This window comes from Chrysochloris asiatica, unplaced genomic scaffold (assembly GCF_000296735.1).
Source record: "Chrysochloris asiatica unplaced genomic scaffold, ChrAsi1.0 scaffold00302, whole genome shotgun sequence".
NCBI lineage: Eukaryota > Metazoa > Chordata > Mammalia > Afrosoricida > Chrysochloridae > Chrysochloris > Chrysochloris asiatica.
Window position 1 is genome coordinate 2,601,358 of NW_006408820.1, and position 26,023 is coordinate 2,627,380.

Here is a 26,023-nt window from a genome sequence, read left to right on the forward strand (position 1 = left end):
ATGAATTGAAATGGAATAATGGAAGAAGATGCTAAATTTAGGTGGTGGTGGTGGTGTGCTGTGGAGTTAGTTCCCACTCATAGCAACCTTGTAGTGGGTTTCCAAGGCTGTAATTTTTTATGGGAGCAGAAAGCCTCATCTGTCTCCAGCAAGAGCAACTGGGTAGATTTGAACTAGTGACCTTGCATGTAGCAGACCAGCTTGTAACCCACTGTGCTACCAGGGTTCTTTGAATTTAGGTAGATGTTTGTCAAAATAAAAGTGGCCTTTTATCTTTTTTCCTGAATTCTGTGTGTGGACCCCAGTCACGAGCCACTAGAGTGATGGCTTTCTCTTCTTGTTCACACCCGTACTACCTTTTTATTTATTCTTATCACATTGCTATGATAAATGACACCAGACAACTTAACACAACTGTGTTACCTTTCTGTCACTATCCCTGCTTACGATAGGCATGGTCTGGGTAATATAAATCTTGAAGTCTTAATTTACAGATTCCATGATATCCATGAAGAGAAAACCTGTACTATCAAAAGGTTTGTCTGAGGGCCCCTTCTTGCAGAGCAAATCCTTAGAAGGATTCATTTCTCCCCTTCATTCTGCTTCCAGTAGCTTTCCTTTTTCTCAGCAATGACCTGTCCCTCATGGCAGCAGAAGGGAAGGTTGGCCATCTAGGAAATGTGATTAGTAATGTGACAAGATGTTGAGTCACTTGGTGGTGGTGGTTATGTGCCATGGAGTTGGAACCAACTCATAGCGACCCTGTACAGGGTTTCCGAGGCTTTAAATCTTTACAGGAGCAGAACACCTCATCTTTCTCCCGCGGAACAGCTGGTAGTTTCGAACTGCTGACCTTACGGTTCACAACCCAATTCGTAACCACTATGTTACCAGAGCTCCTTGTTGAGTCTTTTAGAGAGAGAAAATTACAAAGTGAACTCTGCAATTGAAGGAACATTTCTGACAGTATTTCTTGTACCTCGGAATTTGTTCTCTCCATAAATACTTACAATCCACAACTGTATTGTGGACTGACTACCTCTCTACTAACCCAGAGAGGACATTGGTGGACTTCTCATCTTTGTGGGAGAACTCAAGGTTGACTCCCATTTACTGTACCTCAGACACAGCCACCATCCGTCTGTTAGTGGGGGCTTGTGTGATGCTCTGCTACTAAACAGACTTCAGGGGAGATTCCACACTAATATAGGCCAGGAAGAAAGGCCAGGTGATCTGCTGCTGGAAATCAGCCTATGTAAATCCTATGGAGCATGATAATAGGATTCTGTTGTGAGAAGGGTCACCATGAGACAGGGCTAACTCTACAGCAGTTAGCAGCATGGCTGGCCAGCAGAAAGTGGTTTGAGCAGTATTCCATGTCTCCGAGTTAGGGCTGGTGCAAACTGCAGAACCAGCTGAGGTAAGCAGTTTCCATACTGAGTCCTATGAAAAGATGCATGCACTCATATTACTTTTGGCCCTTCCAAAGAATGAAGGGAGGGGAAGCAATCTGGAGAGCAGGTAAGAAATTGAGCTTTTCTATTCCTTTTTCTAGTACTAAGCTCACCTCATTTTCTCCCTTCTGTCAAGGTGGATCTTGATCTTGGCTTGAAATACTTGCTTGAAATGTTGTCAGGCTTTGAAAATATTCATACGAAAGTAATTTGTTCCAAAGGCTTTTAGTGTTGGGTGTTTTCTGAACTAGGCACCAACCTTTGCTGCCAAGCTTATTAGAGATAACAGTTGAAGCTGAATGGCTCTTACTAGAAGATCAAGATGTGCCCCCACATGAATCCCACATGGGAAATGTTGGTTATTTATCATCTAAGTAATTGTTCCCAGAGCATTACCACAAATTGAATGTTTTCAGTTCTGATTACAGATGTTCAGGGTTGTTGCTGGTGCTACTGATTAAGTCCCCTGCGTAGAGCAAAGTGTTTCTATAAGATTTGGCAAGAGAATACTGAAACTACATGTGACTGTGGCACCAAATACTTCAGTGTTGCATCTAAGAATGGTCTGCTTTTAATTACCCATGCTAATGAGAGAGGGCAGTGTCCTGGTAAGCCCACTGGTTTTAGAATATAGGTATCATGCTTAATCTTAAGGTGGCTCCTAAGGTCTCAATGGGATACATGGTGGTCTAAGTACAATATAGTTTAAAGACTTGACTCATAAAGAATACTGTCTAGGTTCAATTTTCTGGTCTTTCTGTTTAGGATTTTTTCCATTTTTACCCGTTGTTGTTGTTCTTAGGTGCCACTGAGTTAGTTGGTACCCACTCATAGTGACCTTATGCACAGTAGAACAAAACACTGCCTGATCCGGGGCCAACCTCACTATTGTTGCCACGCTTGAGTCCGTCGATGCTGCCACTTGGCCAATCCATCTCATCGGGAGTCTTCTTCTTTTTCTCTTACGCTCCACTTTACCTGGGAGGCAGTTTAGCCTCACCTCCAGCCCTTCTGCCTCCAGCCCCTCACTGACAATATGTACCAGTTAGAACTGAGCTGTCCTCTAGCTATAAAATCACCCAAGCCAGTTCACACACTTGAAGAAAGTATAATTGTAGTTTTGTGATACTTGGCAGACTTCTTAGCAAACAATAGTGTAGCAATTAAGACCAGAATCCCTGGAACCCCTATTTGAATCCTACTCTGCCACATTTTAGCTGCGTGACCTTGGACAAGTTACTTAACTTCTCTGTGCTCAGTTTCCTCATCAACAAAATGAAGATAATAATAGTACCTTCCTTATAGGGTTAAGGAGCTCTGGTAGCATAGTGGTTACCAGTTGGGCTGCTAACCTCAACGTCAGCAGTTCAAAACTACTGGCCATTTCATGGGAGAAAGATGAGGTTTTCTGCTCCTGTAAAGATTTACAGCCTCAGAAGCCCTATACAGGGTCGCTATGAGTCGGAACTGACTCCATGGCACACTACCACCACCACCACCTCACAGGGTTGTTTTAAAAGATTGTTGTTTTTAAGTGCCATCAAGTCGGTTCCAATGCATAGCAACCCTGGTTATGGTTTCCTAGGAGCATCTGGTGAGCTTGAACTGCTTGAACCTTGCAGTTCAAAATGACTGTGCAGTCCAGTGCATTAACACACCATGCCACACCAGGACTCTGTATTAAAGATTAGTATTTGTAAAACACTTAGAACAGTTCGTGTCTTTACTGCTATTCAATATTTTTATATTGTTTGGTGGCACTGTAGAATAAGCACTGGACTGCTAACCACAAAGTTGACAGTTCAAACCTACCAGATGCTCCACAGGAGAAAGATGAGGCTTTCTGTTTCCATAAAGATTTACAGCCTCAAGAACCATAGGGTCGCTGTGAATCAGAATTGACTGGATGGCAGTCGATTTGAAAATAGATTAAACACAAAATGTTGCTATTTTAGTCATTTTTTAAAACTTTTTATTATGAATTGGGTAAAGGTTTACAAAGCAGATCATCGGTTTTGCAGTCAACAGTTCATACACATTTTGTTTCATGTCATTAATTACAACCCCGTCAATGTTACGAATCGGGCTGCTAATCTCACGCTTAGCAGTTCGAAACTACCAGCTATTCCGTGGGAGAAAGATGAGGCTTTCTGCTCCCATAAAGATTTACAGCCTTGGAAAACCTGTAGAAGGTCGCTATGAGTCAGAACCGACTCACGGCACATAACAACAACAACAATGTAATATTACTTATTCCACTTTCTCCCTGTGTTTCTCCTCCTTTCCTAACCCTTCTGAACTTTGTCCTTGAGTAAATGCTACCGTTTTAATCTCACATGGCATGTACTTCATAATGTTATTGTTCCCCTTATTGTTTGGCTGAAATTTGAGCTGCAAGGAATGAGTTCATTTCCAAACCTGTAGGGAGACTGTGACTAAGGGCCACAGTCTCAGAGGTCCCACCAGGTTCTCTCTGACCAATAAGCCTGGTCTCTTTTATGATTTTGAGTTTTGTTGCACATTTATCTCCTACTCTCTCCAGGACCTCCTAATGTTACCCCTTTCAGAGCAGTTGGTAGAGGTAGCAGGGCATCATCTAGTTCTCCTGGGCTCCAGGTCTTGGAGGCTGATGTAAGCATGGTCCATTTGTCCACTGGGCTAATTGTTTCCATTTGTCTTTGATTGTCCTCACTCTTAACTAGCCACTCTTGAGCTTGTAAGACCCCAGACTCTACTCACCAAAGTAGGATGTCAAACATTGTCTTTGTACACTGTGCATTTTAACCATTTTTCAGTGTCTAATGTAGTGACATTGATTATATTCACAGTATTGTGCAACCATCACCATCATCTATTTCCGTAAGTTTCTTTACCCCAATCAGAAATTCTGTAACCATTAAGCAATGACTCCCTCAGTCCCTGGTAACGTCTAATCTATTTTCTACATCTTTCTTATTTGCTTATTCTAGATAGTTCATTGTTGTTGTTGTGAAGTGCCCTTGAGTCTGTTCAGCTCATAGCGTCCCTTTATAAGGTTTTCAAGGAACAGCTGGTGGGTTTGGACCACCCACCTTGTGGTTAGCAGTCAGTCCAGTGGTGATCCTATGGTGTCACGCCAGATTCCACTAAGTGGAATTGTATAATACTTGCTTTTTTATTATATTTGTTATTTCACCTCGCATGATGTTTTTAAGGTTCATCCATGTTTTTACATGAATGTATACTTCATTTCTGTTTATGGCTGAGCAGTAGTCCACATTTTGTTTATCCAGTCATCTGCTGATGAAGCTATACTAGTATTCTTAAGAAGCAAAAAGAAATATGGTATGTTTCCTTAATTTACTCAAAATGTATGTTTTCAGGTGCTTACATGTGTTCAATCCTTTTTGACTTATTTCTACAAATTAGAATTTTTAAGTAGACGAGCTAAAGGGAGGGGTGTGGAAGGGGCTAACAGAATCCAAATAATCTCGATGTATTTGTTTTTAATTTTTAAGTTCTAAGAACAGCCGTAGCCAGGAACATGTCTGTGGCTGAAGGAAAGGAACTGGACCTGTCCTGCAACATCACGACAGACCGAGTGGATGACATCCGGCCTGAGGTGACATGGTACTTCAGCAGGACACCAGACAGCACTTTGCCTGGCCTCCATGTGTTGGCACGGATGGACCGTGATTCCCTGGTGCACAGCTCTCCTCATATTGCTTTGAGCCACACGGATGCACGCTCCTACCATTTACTGGTTCGTGACATTAGCAAAGAAAACTCCGGCTACTATTTCTGCCACGTGTCGCTCTGGGCACCCAGACATAACAGGAGCTGGCACAAGGTGGCAGAGGCCATGTCTGCCGCGACCGGTGTGGATGTGACCTGGCCAGGTGAGTGATTTGGAGAAGGGCTCTTAATCCCGTATCTGGAGGAGTCTGGTGCTCTGCGTTTTTGCATTATTCCAGCATTCTTTATATCGATATGGCATACTTTAGCCTGGATAGATCCCAAGCTGGGGATGGAGGCAAAGCTGGCTGAAACAGAATCTGGCAGGCAAAGGAAATGTCTAGATGATGTGGACTCAGTTGTCTCAATACCCTTATTTGAGAGGATATAGTTTCCTTTTGTTGACAGATTTGCAGGGTAGGAGCCCGCTGAAAGGCTCTGTGAAATGGATCTTTGTTGCAGGGAGAATGCCGCCATTCTTCTTTTCCTTTTCCTAAACTCTCCTAGGTGCTCTCTAGCAGGAGCTGGTACTTTTCCAAAGCCCGATGCAGAAGGAGAATGAATTCCTTCCGTTAACGGAAAGCAGTTTTTTCCACTGAATGGTGTAGAATCCAGAAATGACTTTATTTGCAGTGAACCTGCTCAATGTGAGAGCCTTCTTCCTTTTCTGATGGGCTCTCTTGCCCCAGGCCCATTTCCACAGGTGGAGGATCAGAGTGGTTCTCAGATGCTGAACGCCTTGCCCTCTATGTGAAGGTCACTGTCCTGTCCTACTTTTTCTACTATTCTCATCTTTCCCAGCTCTTTTTTTTTTTTCTTGGCTAAAAGTTTGCTCTTGCTCTCTGGGCCAGAGTTACCTTGCTGTTTCCTAATTTTGGTTACAGTCTTGTGAAGTGCCGCTGAGTTGATCCTAACTCAGCATCCCTACATAGGGTTTCCGAGGAGTGGCTGGTGAGTTTGAACCTTGAGGTTTGAAGTCAAGTGATGATCCTACAGCAGAACACCAGTAGTCTTACAGTCTGGTGGTTGCAAGTAAGCTTAGAAAGGCTTGTGGAGTGTTTCAGTTTCTGCTCCCATTATTACAAAGTTAGGGACAGGTTTACCAGTCAGATTCTTCCCTAATTTGAGCTAATCTCTCGATTTTTCCACGAGTGTTTTGGGCTCTGACAAAGGCATTCGGGACTGTTGTCATTTTTGTTGTTGTTGTTAAGTGCCGTTGAGTCGGTTCTGACTCATTGCCACCCAGTCTAGGGTTTCTGAGGAGCACAAACTGACCTTGAGCTTGAGTGGTTATCATGTGACGCCACACCAGGACTCCTTAACTCTCAAGCTTTACTTCCTCATATTGTAATTGTTGTTGTTATGTGCCGAGGAGTCGGTTCCGACTCATAGCGACCCTGTACAGGGTTTCCAAGGCTGTGAATCTTTACGGGAGCAGAAAGCCTCATCTTTCTCCCGCGGAACAGCTGGTAGTTTCGAACTGCAGACCTTGAGGTTCGCAGCCTGATTTGTAACCTCTATGCTACCAGAATATTGTAATTCTGAGGAGGTAAAACAGATCTTAAAGAGCTCTGGTGGTGCAGTAGTTAATTGTTTGCTAACCAAATGGTCAGCAGTTCAAACCACCAGCTGCTCCACAGGAGAAAGATGTAGCAGTCAGCTCCTGGAAAGATGAAACCCACTGTGATCAAGTCAATTCTGACTCATAGTGATCCTGTTATCGTTGTTAAGTGCTATCAAGTTGGTTCCGACTCATAGCCACCCTGTTTTTAGGTTTTCTAAGGAGTGGCAAATGTGTTTGAACAGCTGACCTTACAGTTAGCACCAGTGCTTATCCTACAATGCCGTACCAGGACTCCAGTAATCCTATTACAGACTTAGAAACCCAATGGAGGGCAGTTCTTCCATTCTGACCTGTATGGTCACAATGAGGGTGAATCAACTCAACGGCACATAACAATGAAAGAGAGCTTTTACAGGCTAGGAAATAATTTATTCCTTGTCTGATGCTAAGCATCCTCTCACCTTGAGCCCCAACTCAGATTGTGCTCATCTTAAGTCTGCTTGGAAAGCATCTCTCGAGTTAGTGGCATTTTCATCATCTGTTTCTTTTTAATAATACTTAATAATTTAATATTTAACAAGAATGGGGAATTGGGAAGTGGGAAGAACTGGGGCAGGGTGAAGACTTGTAAGTTGATGTCCAATCCAGAGTAGTCAAGGATCCCTGGTGGTAGTGCAGTGGTTAAGCACTTAACTTCTAGTCACAAAAGGTCAACAATTCAAACCTATCAGCTCCTCCTTGGGAGAAAAATGTGGCTGTCTGCTTTGTAAAGATTATAGCCTTGGGAACCCTATGGGGTAGCTCTACTCGGTCCTATAGGGTCTATGATTCAGAATTGACTCAGTGGCACACAACAACAATGTGTCAGTCATCCCTGTTAGCAAAGTGCTTCTCTGATACCTGAAAATTGAAAGGAGCAGGGTTTATCTTCCAGCTTTTCTTCCTGCTGCCTGAATCTTGTGTAAGAGACTCACTATGAAGTACTGAACTGTAACAATGTTGGCCCAGCTAGAACTCTCCTTAGCAACCTTCAAAATAAAACAGATGTTGTCAGCACCAAAAGGAGATTTTTTCATCTCTGGAGCTGAATTTGTTTCACAGCTCTGATCCTCAGTGCATTGTGTGGGGCTGTCATATCCCATCGTGCACTCTTCATGCCCCCACCCCACACACAAGCTTCTGAATCTATCTGAGCTTGAGTTTGTTTTGTTTTTCCAGAAAGTGCTGCCTGCACTCCAGTTTGAGGACCTCTTTGAAGTACTAATGCATTGATCCTGGCATACCCAGCAGGGGGACACAGGTCCTGTCAGGAGACAGGAGGGGTCCTCCTAGGAGGGAAAGGACACTTTTAAACTGGAAGGGATTTGTTGGTGGTTGTGTTCTCCAAAAGAGAGAGAGAAGAAATAAAGAGCTGAAATTGTGGGAAAGATTTAGTTGTTATCCCAAGGAACCTGCCATGTGTTTTTCAGTGGAGTACCAAAACCATTGTGAAAGTCATCAGCTTACCATTCCCTGACTAATATTAAAGTATATATAGCCCCAGAACTCACACAGCATTTTGCATATCCTAGGTCATCAATAAATACTACTTGAATGTATAAATAAATGGGACCAAAATATGGATTATGTTAAAATATGTGCATAGAAAACCAAGACATGCTATCAAAAATACTCATGTTCATTCAGCTCATGGATGAGCCGCTGGTACTGTCAGATAAGCACACTTAATTGGAGTGGAAGTGGTATAAAAACCAGCCGCATTCTTCTTTCTTCTCTTAAACCCTCTCTCCTCTTTCTCTGGGCCTATGACTCACACCATTACAGCTGCTTGGACATTTGTCAGAAGGCGAGTTGGGCAAAAGTACAGCAGCAAATCTTTTTCAAGACTTCCCCAGTTGAATTCTTTGCCCAGAATCCTGTGGGCCCGGTCTGACGCTATGTGGTTGCCTCTACATGTGTAATGTGCATGTATATTCATATGTGGATCCCATACCAAGTATAGCTTGGGGCTGGCGCTGTTTGCGGTCACTGAGAAGTGGCCAAAATAGACAGAAAGACTGGTGGTATGCCAAATAACTTGATTTATGTAGGCCATCTTATTTTTGTAAGAGTGTGAAGTGTTATCATGGAAGAGTTCTTAAGAAATCTGGTTCCTCATTCCGGTATTAACACAAAACTCTCAATTTTGCTACTTCACAGATTAAGGATAATGATGATCATTTATTGAGCACTTATTGTGTGCCAAGCAAGGGACTAAGTACTTTATATACATGATCTCTCTTAATCCCCACTACAAACATGAGAGGTGCTGCTACCATCTCTATCTAAAAACAGCTTAAAAAAATTTTTTTTTGTTTATAATTTTCAAGGTAAAGAATTAGGGAAACACTCAACTGGTGTTCTTCCCTGAGCTGCGTGACGCCAGATAAGGTGTTTGGCACTGGGGATTCACTTCCAAGATGGTTTCCTCACACACATGACTCAGTGCTTCTGGGCTTCGCTCTCTCTTTCCACGTTGTGTCGTTGCCTTCAGAGCCTTTCCACTGAGGAGAGGGCTTCTCACAGCATGGTCTTCTTAGGGTGCCCACACTTCATACATGGTGACTGTTTTTCAAGAGCAGGAAGTGGATGTTACCAGGCTAGTTAAAAGCCTGGAACAATCACAAGTCACTTTCCCTGTTTCCTATTGGTCACAGTCAACAGAGAGGCCACTCAAATTCAAGGGCATGCAGAAGTAGTTTCTTAATGGGAGTATAGAGAAGTCATGTTGCAGGAAGGCATGTGGGGTTGGAACGATTGCTGTGGCCCTGTGGAAAATAGAATATACTACAATAGTTAGTGGTGTGTTTTTGTTTTATTTTGTTTTAATATCACAAGAGATACTTAGGGTGACTTGGAGAGAATTTGGCTCAGAGTCTTTTTTGTCCACAGTATTGTCATCTTCTTATGTTTAAACATATTTGGTCTTGGGAATGAGCTTCACTTGTTGTAGTTGTTATTTCTCAGTAAACATATATATAAAACACAGCATTTGCCAACTCAGCATTGTTTAGATATACAATTTAGTGATGCCAGTTAATCATATGCGAACATCACCCATAATCATTGTGAAATTTCCTTTGTCATGCACAGAAACTCACTATTTCCTAAACAATGATTTATTCCCATCCCCCTGTTCCTGGTGACCACTAATAAATTTTGGTCTCTATACATTTGTCTGAAATCTTAGTATGGTGCAGTAATGAGTCGGAACCTATTCGAAGGCACTTAACACCACCAACAACATTCATTTGCCTGGATTCCTGGTGTGGCGCTGTAGGTTAAGCACTGGACCACAAGGTTGATTTGAACTGCAACTCTGGCATTTCAAACATACCAACTGCTATACAGTCGCTATAAGCCTGAACCAACTAGATAGTACTTAACAGCAACAATACATTTGCCTATTCTTAAATAAGCTTCACTTTTTTTTATTCTTTCTTTCTATTTTAAGCAGCTGTCTTACTCTATTTCATGATTTTGTGGGTCAGCAATTTGGGCAGGACTGAACTGGCCACTTCTTCTTTTGCATATGGCAGTGACCAGGAAGACTTGGTGATATTCAGCTGATGGCTGTGCTGGTCTTGAGCAGCTAAGGTGGTTTATTTTGATGTTTAGTACCTCAGTAGAAACTAACTAGAAAGCGGGGCTCAGCTAAGCCCCTGCTCTGTATGTAGTCTCTGGACCTTGCAATGGGGTCTTTTTTCAGCAGTCTCTCCAGAAGTCAGATTTCTTAACATGGTGCCTCAGGCAGGGCTCCTGTATTTGAAGTGGAAGCTTCTGGTAAGCTTCACTTTTGCAACTCTAGAGCATGTTGGTGAGTACCATCGAGTCCGATCAGACTCGTAGATACCCTGTCTATGCTTTCCAAGTAGCTGCCAGTATCTTTGAACTTCTGACCTTTCAATTAGCAGTCCAGTGCTGATCCTATAGTGCTACATCAGACCAGACCATAGAGTCCTAAAAAATGAGGTGTTCTGTCCTCATTTGTATGATACTGAACCACTGAAGAGCATGAGAGGCATGAAGCTGATTGTTGGGTTCTATTGCATTAAAGCAGTCAGAGATCAGGGCCAAGATGTGAATGGGTCTGGCAAGTCCAAGAGCGCTTGGAACAACCAGAAGGGTTATGATGATTTTGTAGAGGGTGAGAAACAAGCCTCGTTTACTTAGCATTTATGTCCTACTTTGAAAGGGGAAAAAAAAAAAAAAATTTAAATTGACTTACAAAAGGAAGCACAGTTTAAAGTAGGAGACATAAAAATAAAATCAAGAGCAAAGGAGAAGAAAAAAGTATCAAAGAAAAGATATTGTCATGTGGCTGGGTGAATTAATGATTGCTTTTGAGCACTGAACTTGGTTCTGGATTTTGAAGAGTCCGAGGCAAAAAAGTGCTTATCCCCTTTTCATCTGATGAAAGAAAACATACACTCATAGAGACAAACTTTGTCTTGGCGTTAAATCCATCATGTACGTTTCCGTTTAAGTGGCATTGGATAAATAATGGGCAGTGCTTTCAAATGCTCTTTTACAAAAGGCCCTGAGTGATTGTTTAAATGGATGTTTCTTATATCCACCCTCTGTAAAAGCTAAGGGCGTAAATCTTAAGCGTGTGAAGGAGTTTCTGTAAGAAATGGGAATTACTATGGGGGACAAATGAGCCTTTGTGTTGGTGATCCAATTTAGTATATGGCTAAACCTTGAAGAATCTAGAGAAATGGCTAGTTAATCTGCACATTAAGCCATCTCTCTCTGCTATCAGATGTCTCAAATGAGCCTTTGGCAAGGTTTGGATACACAATCAGTTCATGGTTGAACTCTCTGCCTGAAGCACTAGCCTTCTGTGGTGTTAATTGGAGAGGGTTCCACAGGCAGCCATACAAGACTCTGGAGGAGGCAGAGCTGGGTTCCGCTATTGCAGCTTAAGAAACTGATTTGCATTCTTCCCCACCCAAGGACTGTCCCCTCTTCCAGCTGTGTGCCAGCAAGTAAGGTAATTATTTTTCTTTAAAAGGAACTGTTAATCTGCGAAGTACTTGGTAGAAACTTCAGAATTCTGAACCATATATAGGAGATAAGATTTAGATCTGCCGAATTGTAATGGCACCAATTACCGGCTGTCTGTCCTAGATTCTCTCTGCAAGCAAAAGAGCAAGGGTTCAAGAGCATAGCTCTGGAGACAGGGAGACCCACATCAGAGCCCTACTCCCCCGTCTTCTTTGTCTGAGATGTTGGGTGTCCCTTGAAGTTTCTAAGCTTTGGTTTTCTTGGTTTGATGGGATAGTGCATATAATGTGGTTAGTACAGGGCCTCTGGCTCTTATGTGCTTAATACATATTTGCGATCATGGTAATGATGATTTATCATCATTTGAGGGGTGGTCAATCTCTAACATACTCTGCCCCACCTACGTCCTAACCAGGATGTAGAGGAACCATGAATACGAGATAGCTTCAAAAGTTTGTAGAAAATGGAATAAAAAGTTAATGGAATTTTTCCATGAACTTTTTGAAGCCCCCCTCATATGTATATCCTGGAAGCTGCTGATCCCAAAAGGAGTTGACCACATTCAGTCCCTAGCTTGTCTTCCCGCAAATCTGGTAACTAAATTAACACTCCGTGTTCATTGGGGAAAAGCAGGTGAGGGTGAACAGAGAAATCATGAGTGTGACTTTGGCTGTGGGGTGTAGGTGTTCCATTAGAATGATATCATTTTAATTGCTCTGAAGTGACTAATGCTGAATGCAGCTTCATGGTGATGCTTCCATTGGGGGGGATTAAAGTGTCTCCCCAATACTGCCTTACTTATATAACCTCGTGCATTTAAATGTTGTTGCAAAGTGCCGTTGAATCGGTACCAATTCATAGTGACCATGTATAGGGGTTCCAAGGAGTGGCTGGTGAGCTTGAACTGCTGACCTGTGGTTCCAAGCGACCTTGCAGTCCAGCGCATTAACCCACACAGCACCACATGTTAGAAAATGTAGAATTGATGAAATAGCCCCCAGTGGTGCAGTGGTTACATGCTCAGCTGTTAGCTGAAAGGTGAAAGTTGGAACTCACTAACTTCTTAGTGGAGTAAAGACCTGGTGGTCTGCACAGGATCACTGTCAGTCAAAATCCATCCGGTGGCGCCTAGCAACAACTCTTTTTGACAGTTGGCCAGAACATTCAGCTGCCTCTGAAGTCCATGCCTGATGGGGATAATAAAGCCACATCCTCAGCAGAGAAGAAAGCACCTGTTCTCCTATTTCCTCTAACTCCAGCATGCAGCCCAGTCATCTGATTAACTGTTAATGTGGTTTCAGAAGGGGTATTACAATGTGGCCCTGTTGTGTACAGTTCAGGATTAGTGTTTCAGCTGTTCTCATCTCTTTTGTCTTCCGGGATATAACAGGCTTTGAGAAAACATTGATCATCTGGGTGTGCTCACAACATGGAGGAACCTGGAGGACATTATGCTGAGTAAATTAGTCAGTCACAAAAGGACAAATATTGTATGAGACCACTGTTGTAAAAAGTTAAGAAAAGATTTTCTTGCTGAGTGAAACATTCTGTGATGGTTACAGATTGGGGAGGGAATCATTTATGAGCTAGAAGGTGATAGGCACATGTTAACATGGGTAACGGGGTAGGTAGTATACAATAAGAGGGAGACTGGCAGAAGAAAGATGAAGATAGCAGGAGGCACAGGGAGGAGTGCAAGACTTAAAGGAAATAGAGGTAAATACTTTAACTGAAAAGAGCTCTGGTAGTATAGTGGTTACGAGTCGGGCTGCTAACCTCAAGGGCAGCAGTTCCAAACTACCAGCTGTTCCACAGGAGAAATATGAGGCGTTCTGCTCCTGTAAAGATTTACAGCCTCAGAAACCCCATACAGGGTCGCTATGAGTTAGAACTGACTCCATAGCACGTAACCACCACCACTGTTAACTGATGGTACATAGAGGGGATTGCAATCATTGCAATAAAGCAAAGTATATGATTAGCTGAATGTAAAACGATGATCTGCTCTGTAAACCTTTACTCAAGTCACAATAAGCAGTTAAAAATAAATAAATACATAAAAAAAATAACATGGGTTTATAATAAGGTTGAACAGTTTGATCTGTAGCGGGAGCCAGACCATAGAACTAAAGCTATTCATTTAATTTTGTTCACATACACTGTAAGAGCTTAATCTTCTAAATTAACTCCTCTGGGATTTGTTGACTAGTTTGTTTGTTTTTTGTTTAGCAAACATATATGACAATAGTACCTATTTCATAAGGATGTTATGAAGGTTAAGCATGAGAATACAGAAGGAGTATATCATTGCATGATGCCTGACATAGTAAAAGCCCTCAGTAAGTGCCACTTCCTGTTACTACTCTTTGTAAATTGAGGGCCATATGCCTCATCCACTGGCCATCTGTCAGTTTGTCACACTGGTGACTTGCATATTGCTAGGATTCTAGAAGCTATGCCATTAGTATTTCAAATACCAGCAGGGTCACTTATGGTGGACAGGTTTCAGTGGGATTGCTAGACTAAGAAAGACTAGGAAGAAAGGCCTGGCAAACTACTTTCAAAAGTAAACCAATGCAAACTGTATGGATCACAATAGAATATTGTCAGATATGATGTTGAAAGATGAGACCATTAGGATAGAAGGCAACAACGGATCATGAGGACAGTACGGTACCGGGCAACATTTCATTCTGTTGTACATGGGATATCCATTGAGTTGCAGCCAGTTGTATAGCAACATAACAATAACAACAACAGCATATTCTCCTTATAGAATTGTTAAGCAAATAAAATGAGGTGATTAATTTGTGTGCAAATTTCAAGTTCAGGTTCCTTGTCATAATTGTTGTTAAGTGCCGTTCAGTGGATTCTGACTCATGGTAACCTTGTGTAGGGTTTCCAAGGAGCAGCTGGTGGGTTTGAACCACTGACCTTGTGACCTGCAATCCAGTGCTTATCCTACAGTGCCACACCAAAAGTCCTGTGCAGAGTTGTTTTTAAGTACCGTGGAGTCAGTTCCGACCCATAGTGACCCTGCACAGGGTTTCCAAGGCTGCAAATCTTTACAGGAGCAGAAAGCCTCATCTTTCTCCCGTGGAGTATCTGGTAGTTAGGCGCCTGTATTTGTGTTTACAAAGTAATCAGAGATTGAAAGTTTTTCATTATTTTGAGAACTGTAACAGCAGTTTAATGACCCATATTCACAGAACAAAGTATTCTGTTAGGGAGGGTTCACCCTATTGCAGTCTGTAGCTCAGGAGATTGTGTGTGCCATCCCAGGAGCCAGATGAAGGAGCGGATCCCTGCTTGCCAAGATTGTTAATGATACCGTGCTAACACTGGCCTCAGTAAATACACAGTGTGAATTGCTTGTTTACATGTTTGTAACTTTTTGGAATACAAATTTTCAAACAGACACAAAAGTTGAAAGAACCACCCAGCCTCAGCAATTATTGATATTTTGAACTTTTAATTTCATCTCTTTTCCCTCCCCTGGACACACTCACCCACATACTTTTTCATTTTTCCTTTCTGCTGCAGTTTAAAGCACATCCCAGACATTGTGTCGTTGTACCATTAAATACTCTAGAATGCATCTTTAACTGATAAGGATCTTTTTAAAAACAAACAAACTTAACCACCATTGTATTCATAGCTGATATGTTATGAGATCTTATAGATAAAGCAGTAATCTGTAATGAGCGGCTAATGCCAAAAATGAGCATCTTTAATGCAAAATGTTAAGTTTTATTCAATTCAGCAAGCATGTCACTATCTTTTATGGACAAGGCACTGCATGCATTGTACACACAGATGAATATGAAAGGTGTAGTCCATGACTCTGGAAAGAGTCTTATGGAAGGAGCTATGAGACATATTTACAAGGAACAAACGTTCAGATGAAATCCTTGAAGAGCAGAGAGCCTGGCAGGTGGTAAAGGCCCTGCAAACATTTATGGAATAAAAAATAAGAGTTGTGGGATGCTGAATGAGTTCAAAGAAGGAATGTTCTGCTAAGTAGGAGAGAGGCTACATGGAGTCGTATGTGTAGATAGGACTTCAGCAACAAGCTACAACATGTCTACAAACAATTTGTTTATTGTGAAACAACATTAAAGGAAAACTCCTACGTGTACACCAAAAACAAAGGGAAAAGAAGAATCCAGTATACTTGCATCATTCTAATACAGTAAAGTCATATCTTCTCTAGGAGTTCAGGTCTGAAGTCAACATATAAGACTAAGGGGAATAGTTCAAATGCCCTTTGAAATCTCTAAATTACTAGAACCTGCTCCCTTGTAACCCACAAACCAAGAATCCACTTGTTTTTGTTTGTCTCTGCATTTAGATTGAGGCTTTCTCTTCTGGGGCCTGAAGGTTAGTTTGAAGGAGAACTAGGAGAGCAAGCAGGTTTAATGAAGGAATTTTTTCTCTCCTGCCAAACTGGAGTCCTGGTGCGGTGCTGTAGGGGTAAGCACTGGACTGTTCACTGCAAGTTTGGCGGTTCAAACCTACCAAATGCTCCTCAGAAACCCTATACAGGATCATTATGAGTCAGAACTAACTCAACAGCACTTAACAACAGCAAGCAGAGCTAGAATCCCACATGCATGCTACATCTCTCTTGTACTCATCGTTTTTCTATATTTGAGGTGGGAGTGGATTAGAAGGGAAGAATTCAGTCAGTTATTTATTCAACAGCTTACTGAGCAGATGTTCCAGGTGCTAAAACAGAGGGAACAGCGGGAAGACAGCCAGATACATTGGAAGCATATGGGCATTTAGGGAATAGCGAGCGAGCGGTGTTGTCTGAATAGAGTTTATATGTACAGTAAGGCAGTGGGTGGCAGGGCTGAACAAATAAGACGAATGCACTGTGGAGGGGTGAGGTGGAGAAGTGTGTTCTCAACTCAGCAGGTGACAGGGAAAGCCATGGGAGAGTTTCCCTGGTAGGTAGTTAGATCAGTCTGGAGCTGGATTAGGAGATTATTGTAATAATTTTGCTTGGAAACAGTAAGGGCCAAGATGAGTGTTTCACTCTTATTCTACCATAAATATATGTGGAGAGCCTACTGCAGGCCAGGCCTGAGACTAGGAGAACTGGAGGAGACATACTAAGAGGGATTATGTGTGAGATTTAGGAACCCTCAGAGTGTAGAGGAGTGGATGCAAACAGTTAATGTGACTCAGCTGCTAACCAAAAGGTTGGAGGTTTGACCCCACCCAGAGGTACCTCAGAAGAAAGACCTGATAATCAACTTCCAAAAAATTAACCACTGAAAACTCAATGGAGCACACAGTTCTAGTCTGATATATGTGTGGTCACTGTGGGGTAAGTCAGTGTCCTAGCAGAGTGGAGACAAAGAAGGGAAGAGGTGACAGAGAGACTGATTGGTAGAAGTGTGGCAACAGGAACTGGAAAGTTAGGAGGAACTCCTGGAGTTGGCTTTGTTGTAGCTCTCTATTGGGAGAATGGGCTGAATTAGGTTAAGATGCCATGGAGACACCAGGTAGAGCTAGAAATGTCTGCAACATAGCCCTCTGGCAGTGTGTGTGGGTCTAGAATCTAAGGAAGATCTTGGGGCCAGGGTGGGGGAACAGCTGGTATCTGATACCCTGTTGACCATACTAGGAGGTTGGTGGAAGGAAAGAGGTCTGTCCTGGTGTTTAGCTTCTTTTCGGTCACCTTTCCCACATTTTCCACAGTCTGACTGCGTAGAGGCCAATCATCTCTCACAGTTTTCATAACTTTTAATAGCCTTTGAAAAGGTGTTTGGAAGAAGATGTTCGGGGGTGGAAGTTAAGGGTTAATGAAGGGCTAATAATAATTAGGGTTGATTGTGGTTTAGGAGAGGGAGAGGAAGCTTCATAGTGTTTGAAGTTGCACTGGTCAGTCAGGTTCTTGTGAAGATGGTCCATTTGGGAGATGTTTTTATAGATCAGAGTCACTTTGGCAGTAGCTTAGCAAATGGCATTCAGTTTTCCATCAGGGTTGGTGCTGTTGAGGTACCATCAAGCTGGTTTAGACCTTTAGGAATTCATGTAGTATAGAGTAGCTCTGCCCCATAGAATTTTAGAATCTAATTTTTACAGGATCAGGTCACCAGATGTTTCTCCTGTGGAGCTGCTGGTTAGGTTCAAACTGACAACTTTACTTCAGTATCCCCAAAACCCACTGCCATTGAGTTGATTCTAACATACAGCAACCGTATATAGGGTTTCCAAGACTGTAAATCTTCATGAGAACAGACAGCCTCATCTTTCTCCCCCAGAGTGGCTGCTGGATTTGAACCGCCGACCTTGTGGTTAGCAGGCCAATGCCAACTCACAGTGCCACTAGGACTCCTTTCCATCATATTTGTTTTGTTGTTGTTGTTATTAAGTGCTGTCGAGTTGATTCAGACCCATAATGACCCTTAATAGGGTTTCTGAGGAGCAGCTGGTGAGCTTGTACTGCCAAACTTGTTCAAACCAACTTTGCAGTCCAGTGCAGTAACCTGCAGCACCATACCAGGACTCTAGAACTTAGAAAATATAATTATGAGTTTACTTAAGTTTGGTTCACATTTGAGAGATGAGGGTGTACATTGAAAAGTGGTAGAAAAGGATACAGCTCTGGGTTTTAATCTGCCACCATTTGAGGCAGGTTATTAGCCTCTCTGAAACTCCGTCTCCTCAGAGGTCAGATGGGATTGTGAATACTAGTGTATCCGTGGCTGTGTGTGTACCTTAGTCATGAAGGCATCAGTCTAAACATTTTTACACATGTTTAACTATTAGCCCTCGCAGTAACATTACAAAGTAGTTGCTCCGACAGTCTCCATTTTTACAGATGCAATACCAGAAGGATCAAGTAGTCTTCCCACGGTTACACAGCAAGCAAATGGCAAAGCCAGGATTCAGACCAGAGTCCTGGTTCTTCCTCATTGCTTTTTCCTGCCTCACAGTTAGTTGTTCAGGTTACTGTGGAAACACACTTGAAGGGTCTTTATTCACTATGCTCAAAATGGAGTGTGGGCTCTCAACTGCTGAACTTGCAGACCATCAGTGTTGTAAGTCTTGACAAGACTGGGAAGGGTAAGATCTTGTTGTAGGCACAGCCAGTTCAAGCTTGCCCTTTTCACAGTAAGTGAACTTAGTTGTCCTTGTCTGCACCTAAGTCACTGTACCAAAAACCTATGGATGCAGGGTAATCTGATTAGGTGTATTTCAGTTGTGTGTGTTCCACATTCAGATGTTGCTAGAGAGGCAGTGTGCCAGGCAGCTGATCTGGTCCAGGTGGTGGGAATCTCCCATCTGTGCGACATTTGCATTGGTACCTGTAAGTTAAGAAGGCTGGGGGGGGGTCTTCCACCAATCTGTGGCATTTCTCTCCAGAGTCTGCTTTTTATGGCAATGCATGCTCCACTGAGCAGGCGAGGGCCACATTGGTTCAACTTTGCACAGCACACACAGAGCCCAACTTCACTGTTTGTGAAGATGACATTTAAGGGAATTAAGATTTTGAGATCTTTCCATTTCTTGGCCCACTGAATCATTCTTGAAAAAGTCCTGATGTGATCAATTTCATTAACTGTGTAAATCACAAAAGAACAGTTCCTTGACCTCAGCAGTTTATAATCTGTAGGAGTCATAAATAAGAGCCATGTTAAATAAGCCTAAACTGTGTGATCAAGGTGATAAGAATAAAGAGAGTGTTGGCAAATGGAAAAGTTCTGTTTGAGTTATTTTTCCTGTAGAAGCCAAAGTTTTCTAAAGAAGAAAAAGGTAGCCTTTTCTGAAAGCCCTAGTTTGCATTAATGCAGTACATATGAGAGAGCTTCAAAAAGTTTATGGGATAATTGAAGTTTCTCACAAATGTTTTGAAGCTCCCTCATATTTGATAGATGCCTACTCTATACAAGGAGTCCTGGTGTGGCGCCATTGGATAAGCACTTGACATCAAGATTGGTTTGTACTGCAAAGTTGGCGGTTCAAACTCACCAGCCACTCCTCGGAAACCCTATACAAGGTCCCTATGAGACAGAACCTACTCAATGGCACTTACCACCACCAACAACTACTGTGTACAAGGCAATGTATTTGGAGTAAGGGTGAGACCCTCAAGCCAAGAGTCATAATACAGTATGATAACTGCTGCTACACAGTACCTATGCTCATGCTGGGGATTTTGGGAGGCTGTGCAAAGAATGATTGGGGTTGGCCAGTCAACCAAGAAGAGAAGGGTGATTGCAAGCTGGTCACCATAGTGGTGTGAGACTCTTGAGCCTGGAGAATGCAGATATCTAGGTGCAATGTGTAGAGATCATGGTAGAGGAAACGAGGCTACCAAGGGGTTCTGATGACAGTTCTATGGCAAATGTGGAGGAAGACCTTAGGGTCATTGAGGGCAGAAATGTGCAATTGTAGAAATTGATGAAACCTCAGAGGAAGGAAGGGATTTTATTCAAATGGAAACAAGCAGGTGTATAACAGTGACAAAGGGGAGAACACCATCAGAATTGGTGCCGGGCGAGGAACCCACTGTTCTTGAGTGAATAAGACTTAATAGAGCCATTCAGAGTGAAAGAGGTTCAAAGTTAGCGGGTTAGTACCATTGTGTTGCATGTGCCTATGGAAAGAGTGACATCTCGAGAGTTTGAAGATGGGGTTGTTTATGTGTCAGTAAACACCCAGGAGTCCTGGTGTGGCATTGTAGGATAAACACAGGACTGCTGACTGCAAGGTCAGCAGTTCAGATCCATCAACCATTCCTCAGAAACCCTATACGGGATCACTATGTGTCAGAACCAACATGATGACACTTAACAACATCAGACACTGATTTGGAAAGCACAGAGGGAATGTCAAGAGGGACAGTTGCTGAGGATGAGAACACACAGCGGAAAGAAATAATGACCTGAGGGCCTTGCCGTTTGGGCCTGACTGAGATGACAGGAACCGAGGCCATGGTGGGATTGATTAGCTTAAGTTCTAGAATGAACTCTAAAACTAAAACCGGTTGCCTATGAATCAGCTTTCATTCATGGTGAACCCTGTATGTTTCAGAGTAGATATGTGTTACATAAAGTTTTCAGTTTGTTGCTGTTGTTAAACGGTACTGTCAAGTCAGTTCTGACTCATAGCAACACTATGCCCCACAGAATGAAACCCTGCCCAGTCCTGTGCCATCCTCACAATTGTTGTTATACTTGAGCCTTTTGCTGATGTCAAAGAGCTCTGGTAGCATAGTGGTTACGAATCAGGCTGTGAACCGCAATGTCAGCAGTTCGAAACTACCAGCTGTTCTGCAGGAGAAAGATGAGGCGTTCTGCTCCTATAAAGATTTACAGCCTCAGAAACCCTGTACAGGGGCGCTATGAGTCGGAACCGACTCCATGGCACACAGCCACCACCATTGCTGATGTCACTGTGCTAATGCGTCTCGTTGGGGGTCTTCCTCTATTTTGCTGACCCTCCACTTTACCAAGTCGTTCTTCAGGGATTGGTTCTTCCTGATAATATGTACAAAGTAAGAACGATGAAGTCTCACTGCGGAATATTCTGGCTGTGCTTCTTCAAGCACAGATTTGTTTGTTCTTCTGGAAGTCCATGATACTTTCAATATTTTTGTCCAATACCTGCCATAACTCAAAATGCTTCAATTCTTACTCATTGTCCAACTTTCACATTCATGAGGCTATTGAAATAATGTGGCTTGGGTCAGGTGCACGTTAGTCCTCAAATGGGTGTCTGCTCTTTGAACACTTTCAGTAACGTTTTGTGCGGTTTGACTTCTTGACTGCAGCTTCCATGAGTGTTGATAGCAGATTTAAGTAAAATGAAGTCTTTGATAACTTCAATCTTTTCTCCATTTATCATGATGTTATTTATTGGTCTAGTTGTGAGGATTTTTGTATTCTTTACATTGAGGTACAATCCATACTGATCTTCATCTGTATGTGCTTTAAGTCCACTTCACTTTCAGCAGGCAAGGTTGTATCATCTACATACTGCAGGTTTTTGATGAGTCTTCCTTCAATCCTAATTCCATATTCTTTTTCATAAAATCCAGTTTCTCTGATTATTTGCTCAGCATTCAGATTGAGTATTGTTGTTTAGTGCCTTCGAGTCAGTTCCTGCTCATAGCGACCGTGTACAGGGTTTCTGAGGAGCAACTGGTGAGCTAGAACTGCTGACCTTGCGATTCAAACACATTTTGCAGTCCAGCACATTAACCCACAGTGCCCACATAAGAATGGTGAAATAATACAGCCGTGGCTCACACCTTTCCTGATTTAAAAAAAACATTCAGTATCTCCTTGTTCTGTTCAAACAACTGCCTCTTGGTCTATATACAGGTCCCTCATGAGCACAAGTTAGTGTTGGAATAACCATTCTTCACCATGTTGTCCATAGCTTCTCATAATCCACACAGGCAAAAGCCTTTACATAATAAAACACAGGTAAGCATCTGTTTGACATTCTCTGCTTTCAACCAAGATCCTTCTGACGTCAGCAATGATATCCCTCATTCCAAGTCCTCTTCTAAATCTGACTTGAATTTCTGGTGATGCATTGTTGTAGCCATTTTTTAATTATCTTTAGCAATATTTTACTTGCATATAATATTAATGCTTTGTTTGAAGATTTCCACAGTCTGTTGAGTCATTTCTCTTTGGAATGGGCACAGAAATGGGTATTTTCCAATCAGTTGGCTAAGTAGCTGTCTGTCTTCCACATTCTTGGTATGAATGAGTGAGCATTTCCAGTGCATCATCTGTTTATTGAACGATTTCGATGTGTTTTCTGTCAATTCATGAGCATTGTTTTTTCCAAAACCTTAAGTCTTCAGTGCAGCTTAGACTTCTTCCTTCTGTACTGTCAGTTCTTGATCATATGTTCGAACGTCAAACTTTTTTTTTTTTGCTACAGTGACTCTGTGTGTATGTTCCATCTTCTTTTGATGCTTTCTTCATTATTCAAATATTTTGTCCATGGAATCTTGCAATATCTCACGTGTAGTCTTGAATATTTTCTTCAGTTCAGCTTGAGAAATGCTGAACAGGTTCTTCCCTTTTGGTTTTCTAACTCTAGGTCTTACTTAGCACATTTCATTTTAATACATGACTTTGTCTTCTAGATCTACCATTTGAAATTTTCTGCTCAGCTCTTTCACCTTCTCATCTGTGCCATTCACTTTAGTATCTCTATGCTAGAGAGCAAGTTTCAGAGTCTCTTCTGACATCCATTTTGGTCTTTTCGTTCTTTCCTGTCTTTTTAATGACCTTTTGCTTTCTTCCGGTATGATGGTCTTGATGTCATCCACAGCTCTTCTGTTCTTTGTTCATTAGTGTCTAGTGCATGAAATTTGTTCTTGAGATCGTGTCTAAATTTAGGTGGGATATATTTAAGGTCATATTTTGACTCTCATGGACTTATTTTCAGTTTCTTCAGCTTCAGCCTGAACTTGCATATGAGCAAATTGATGGTCCGCTCTGCAGTCTGCCCCTGATCTTGTTTTGACAAATGATATTCAGCATTTCTACCATCTCTTCTCACAGATAATAGTCAGTTTGATTCCTGTATATTCCATCTGGTGAGGCCCATGTTTATAGTCACCTTATATGTTGTTTAAGAAACGGTATTTGCAGTGATTAAGTCTTTGATCTTGCAGAATTCTACCACACGATCTCCAGCATCGTTTCTATCACAAGGCCTTATTTTCCAACTACTGAACCTTCCTGTTTTTTTCCAACCTTCACATTCCAATCACCAGTAATTATCAATACATCTTGATTGCATGTGTGACGAATTTCAGACTGAAGAAATTTGTAGACGTCTTCAGTTTCATCATCACTGACTTTAGTGTGTACATTTGAAAAATAGTGGTTGGTATTAACTAGTCTTCCTTGTAGGCCTATGCATAATGTCATTTCACAGACAATGTTGTACTTCAAGATAATCTTTAAAATGTTATTTTTGATGATTAATGCTATACCTTTCGTCTTGAATTTTTTCATTCCTGGCATAGTAAACCATATGACTATCAGATTCAAACTGGCCAATACCAGTCCATTTCTGCTCAGTAATGCCTAGGATATTAATTAATCTTTATGCATTCTATTTCGTTTTTAACAACTTCCAATTTCCCTAGATTCTTGTATCACACATTCCATGTTCCAATTATTAATGGACATTTGCAGTTTTTTCACCTCATTTTGAGTTGTGCCTCTTCAAGTCCTGAAGGCTTTACTCCATTCATGTCATCATGGTCAACTCTACGTTGAAAGGCAGCTCTTCCCCAGTCATATTTTGACTGCTTTCCAACCTGAGGGGCTTGTCAACTAGCACTATATCTGATAATATTCTGGTGCTTTTCATCAAATTTTCATCTTTTGACACTATATCTGACAATGTTCTGCTGTTATTCATAAGGTTTCAGTGACTAACCATTCTGAAGTATTCAGTCTCTCTGTCTTCCTAGTGTATCTTAGTCTGGAAGCTCTACTGAACCCTGTCTAACAGAGCTGTCCGTGCTGGTATTTCAAATACTGGTGGCATAACTTCAAGCATCACAGCAACATGCAAGCCACTGTAGTACAACAGACTGACAGGCGATTGGTGGAGGGTTCAATGGGTGGTGATATTTCAGAAACAGATTACCAGACCTTTGTTCTGAGGTATCTCTGAATGGTCTCAAATCTCCAAGCTTGATTAAGCAGCCAAGCAGCATGTTAACTGTTTGTGAACTATCCAGTGCTGCTCCAGCAGGAACTTTGGCATCCTGTGGACACTACTTGGCATTCCAGGGACAATCCTGGTAAAGCATGGACCCTGAATGTCTTAAGAAGTCCTTCTTAAAAGACTCCAGCCTTCTAAGGAAGTTGATGGCAGACCCTTTCTCTGGAAAGATCACAACCCTGAGACTTATAATGAGGAAGCATTGGATTTCGGTCTTGGAAGGTTTTCTTGTGGGTGCGGGTGGGGAGTAGGGAGGTTTTAGTGGGAGAGTGTTTTGCAAGTTTTGCAAAAGGATCCTCCCAAAGACTCATTTTAAATGTCAGAAAGAGTACTTTTGTTTCCTTTTGCTAACTCCTGGTTCATTGCTCTGTCTGCCTTTTTTTCTCCTCTCTCCCTTGTTTAGAACTAGACTACCAAGTGTATCTGAATGCTTCTAAGGTCCCCGAGTTTTCCGATGACCCCACCAAGCTGGAATGCCGGATAGTGGACATGAAGCGCTTGGAGGCAAATGTCCGCTTCACTGTTTCATGGTACTACAGGATGACCCGACGCAGTGATGACGTGGCCACGAGTGAGCTTCTCGCTGTCATGAATGGGGACTGGACCCTGAAATACGGAGAGAGAAGCAAGCAGCGGGCTCAGAATGGAGAGCTTATTTTTTCTAAGGAGCATGTGGACACATTCAGTCTCCAAATCCAAAGGACTACAGAGGAAGACAGAGGCAATTATTACTGTATTGTGACTGCCTGGACCCAACAGCGGAATAACAGCTGGGTAAAAAGCAAGGATGTTGTCTCCAGGCCTGTCAACATCTTCTGGGCATCAGAAGGTAGGAGCTTCATTCTTGTTCAGTATCCTTACTTTTCTTTATATTGGCTAAAGTCACCACAATGTATGTTTTAAAATGTAAGTTACCATATTCACTAAAAGTCTAAGAAATGCATTCTCAAAAGTGGGGTATAGTGACTGCTGCTTTTGCTGTATAGTGGTGATGGTGGGTATGTGCCATGGAGTTGGTTCCGACTCATAGCTACCCAGTATAGAGTTTCAGAGGCTATAAATCTTTACGAGAGCAGAAAGCCTCATCTTTCTCCTACGAAACAGCTGTTAGTTTTGAACTGCTGACCTTGAGGTTAGCAGCCTGACTCATAACCAGTACACTACCAGAACTTTAAAATGGAAAATAGTGATGCTGGAAGGAAGTATGTGAGTTGTTTGTGTTCTAGTGAGAGAGCTAGGATTCGACTGGTGGTGGAGGGTTGCCATGTAATCAGAAAACTCACACGAAGAAAGCTCACACAGGAGAAACCACTCTACTAATCAGGGTTGGTGGCTGTGGGCCATGGAGTCAGTTCCAACTCATAGCGACCCTGCACGGGAGCAGAATGCCTCCTCTTTCTCCCATGGAGCACCTGGTAGTTTCAAACTGCTGACCTTGCTGTTCGCAGCCCAATTCGTAACCACTACGCTACCAGAGCTCCCAACTAATTAGGGGTAGGAGTTGCCAATATATGCATGT

General features: G+C 42.2%; 1 protein-coding gene across 1 annotated transcript in view; it reads left to right on the forward strand.

Moving 5' to 3' along the window:
• PTGFRN (prostaglandin F2 receptor inhibitor) overlaps positions 1 to 26,023 on the forward strand; it is a 124,503-nt gene that overhangs the window by 62,231 nt on the left and 36,249 nt on the right. The window contains exons 4-5 of the mRNA XM_006874805.1: positions 4,952 to 5,332; positions 24,908 to 25,333. Of these exons, the coding sequence (XP_006874867.1) occupies positions 4,952 to 5,332; positions 24,908 to 25,333 (807 nt within the window). The remainder of the gene's footprint in view (positions 1 to 4,951; positions 5,333 to 24,907; positions 25,334 to 26,023) is intronic.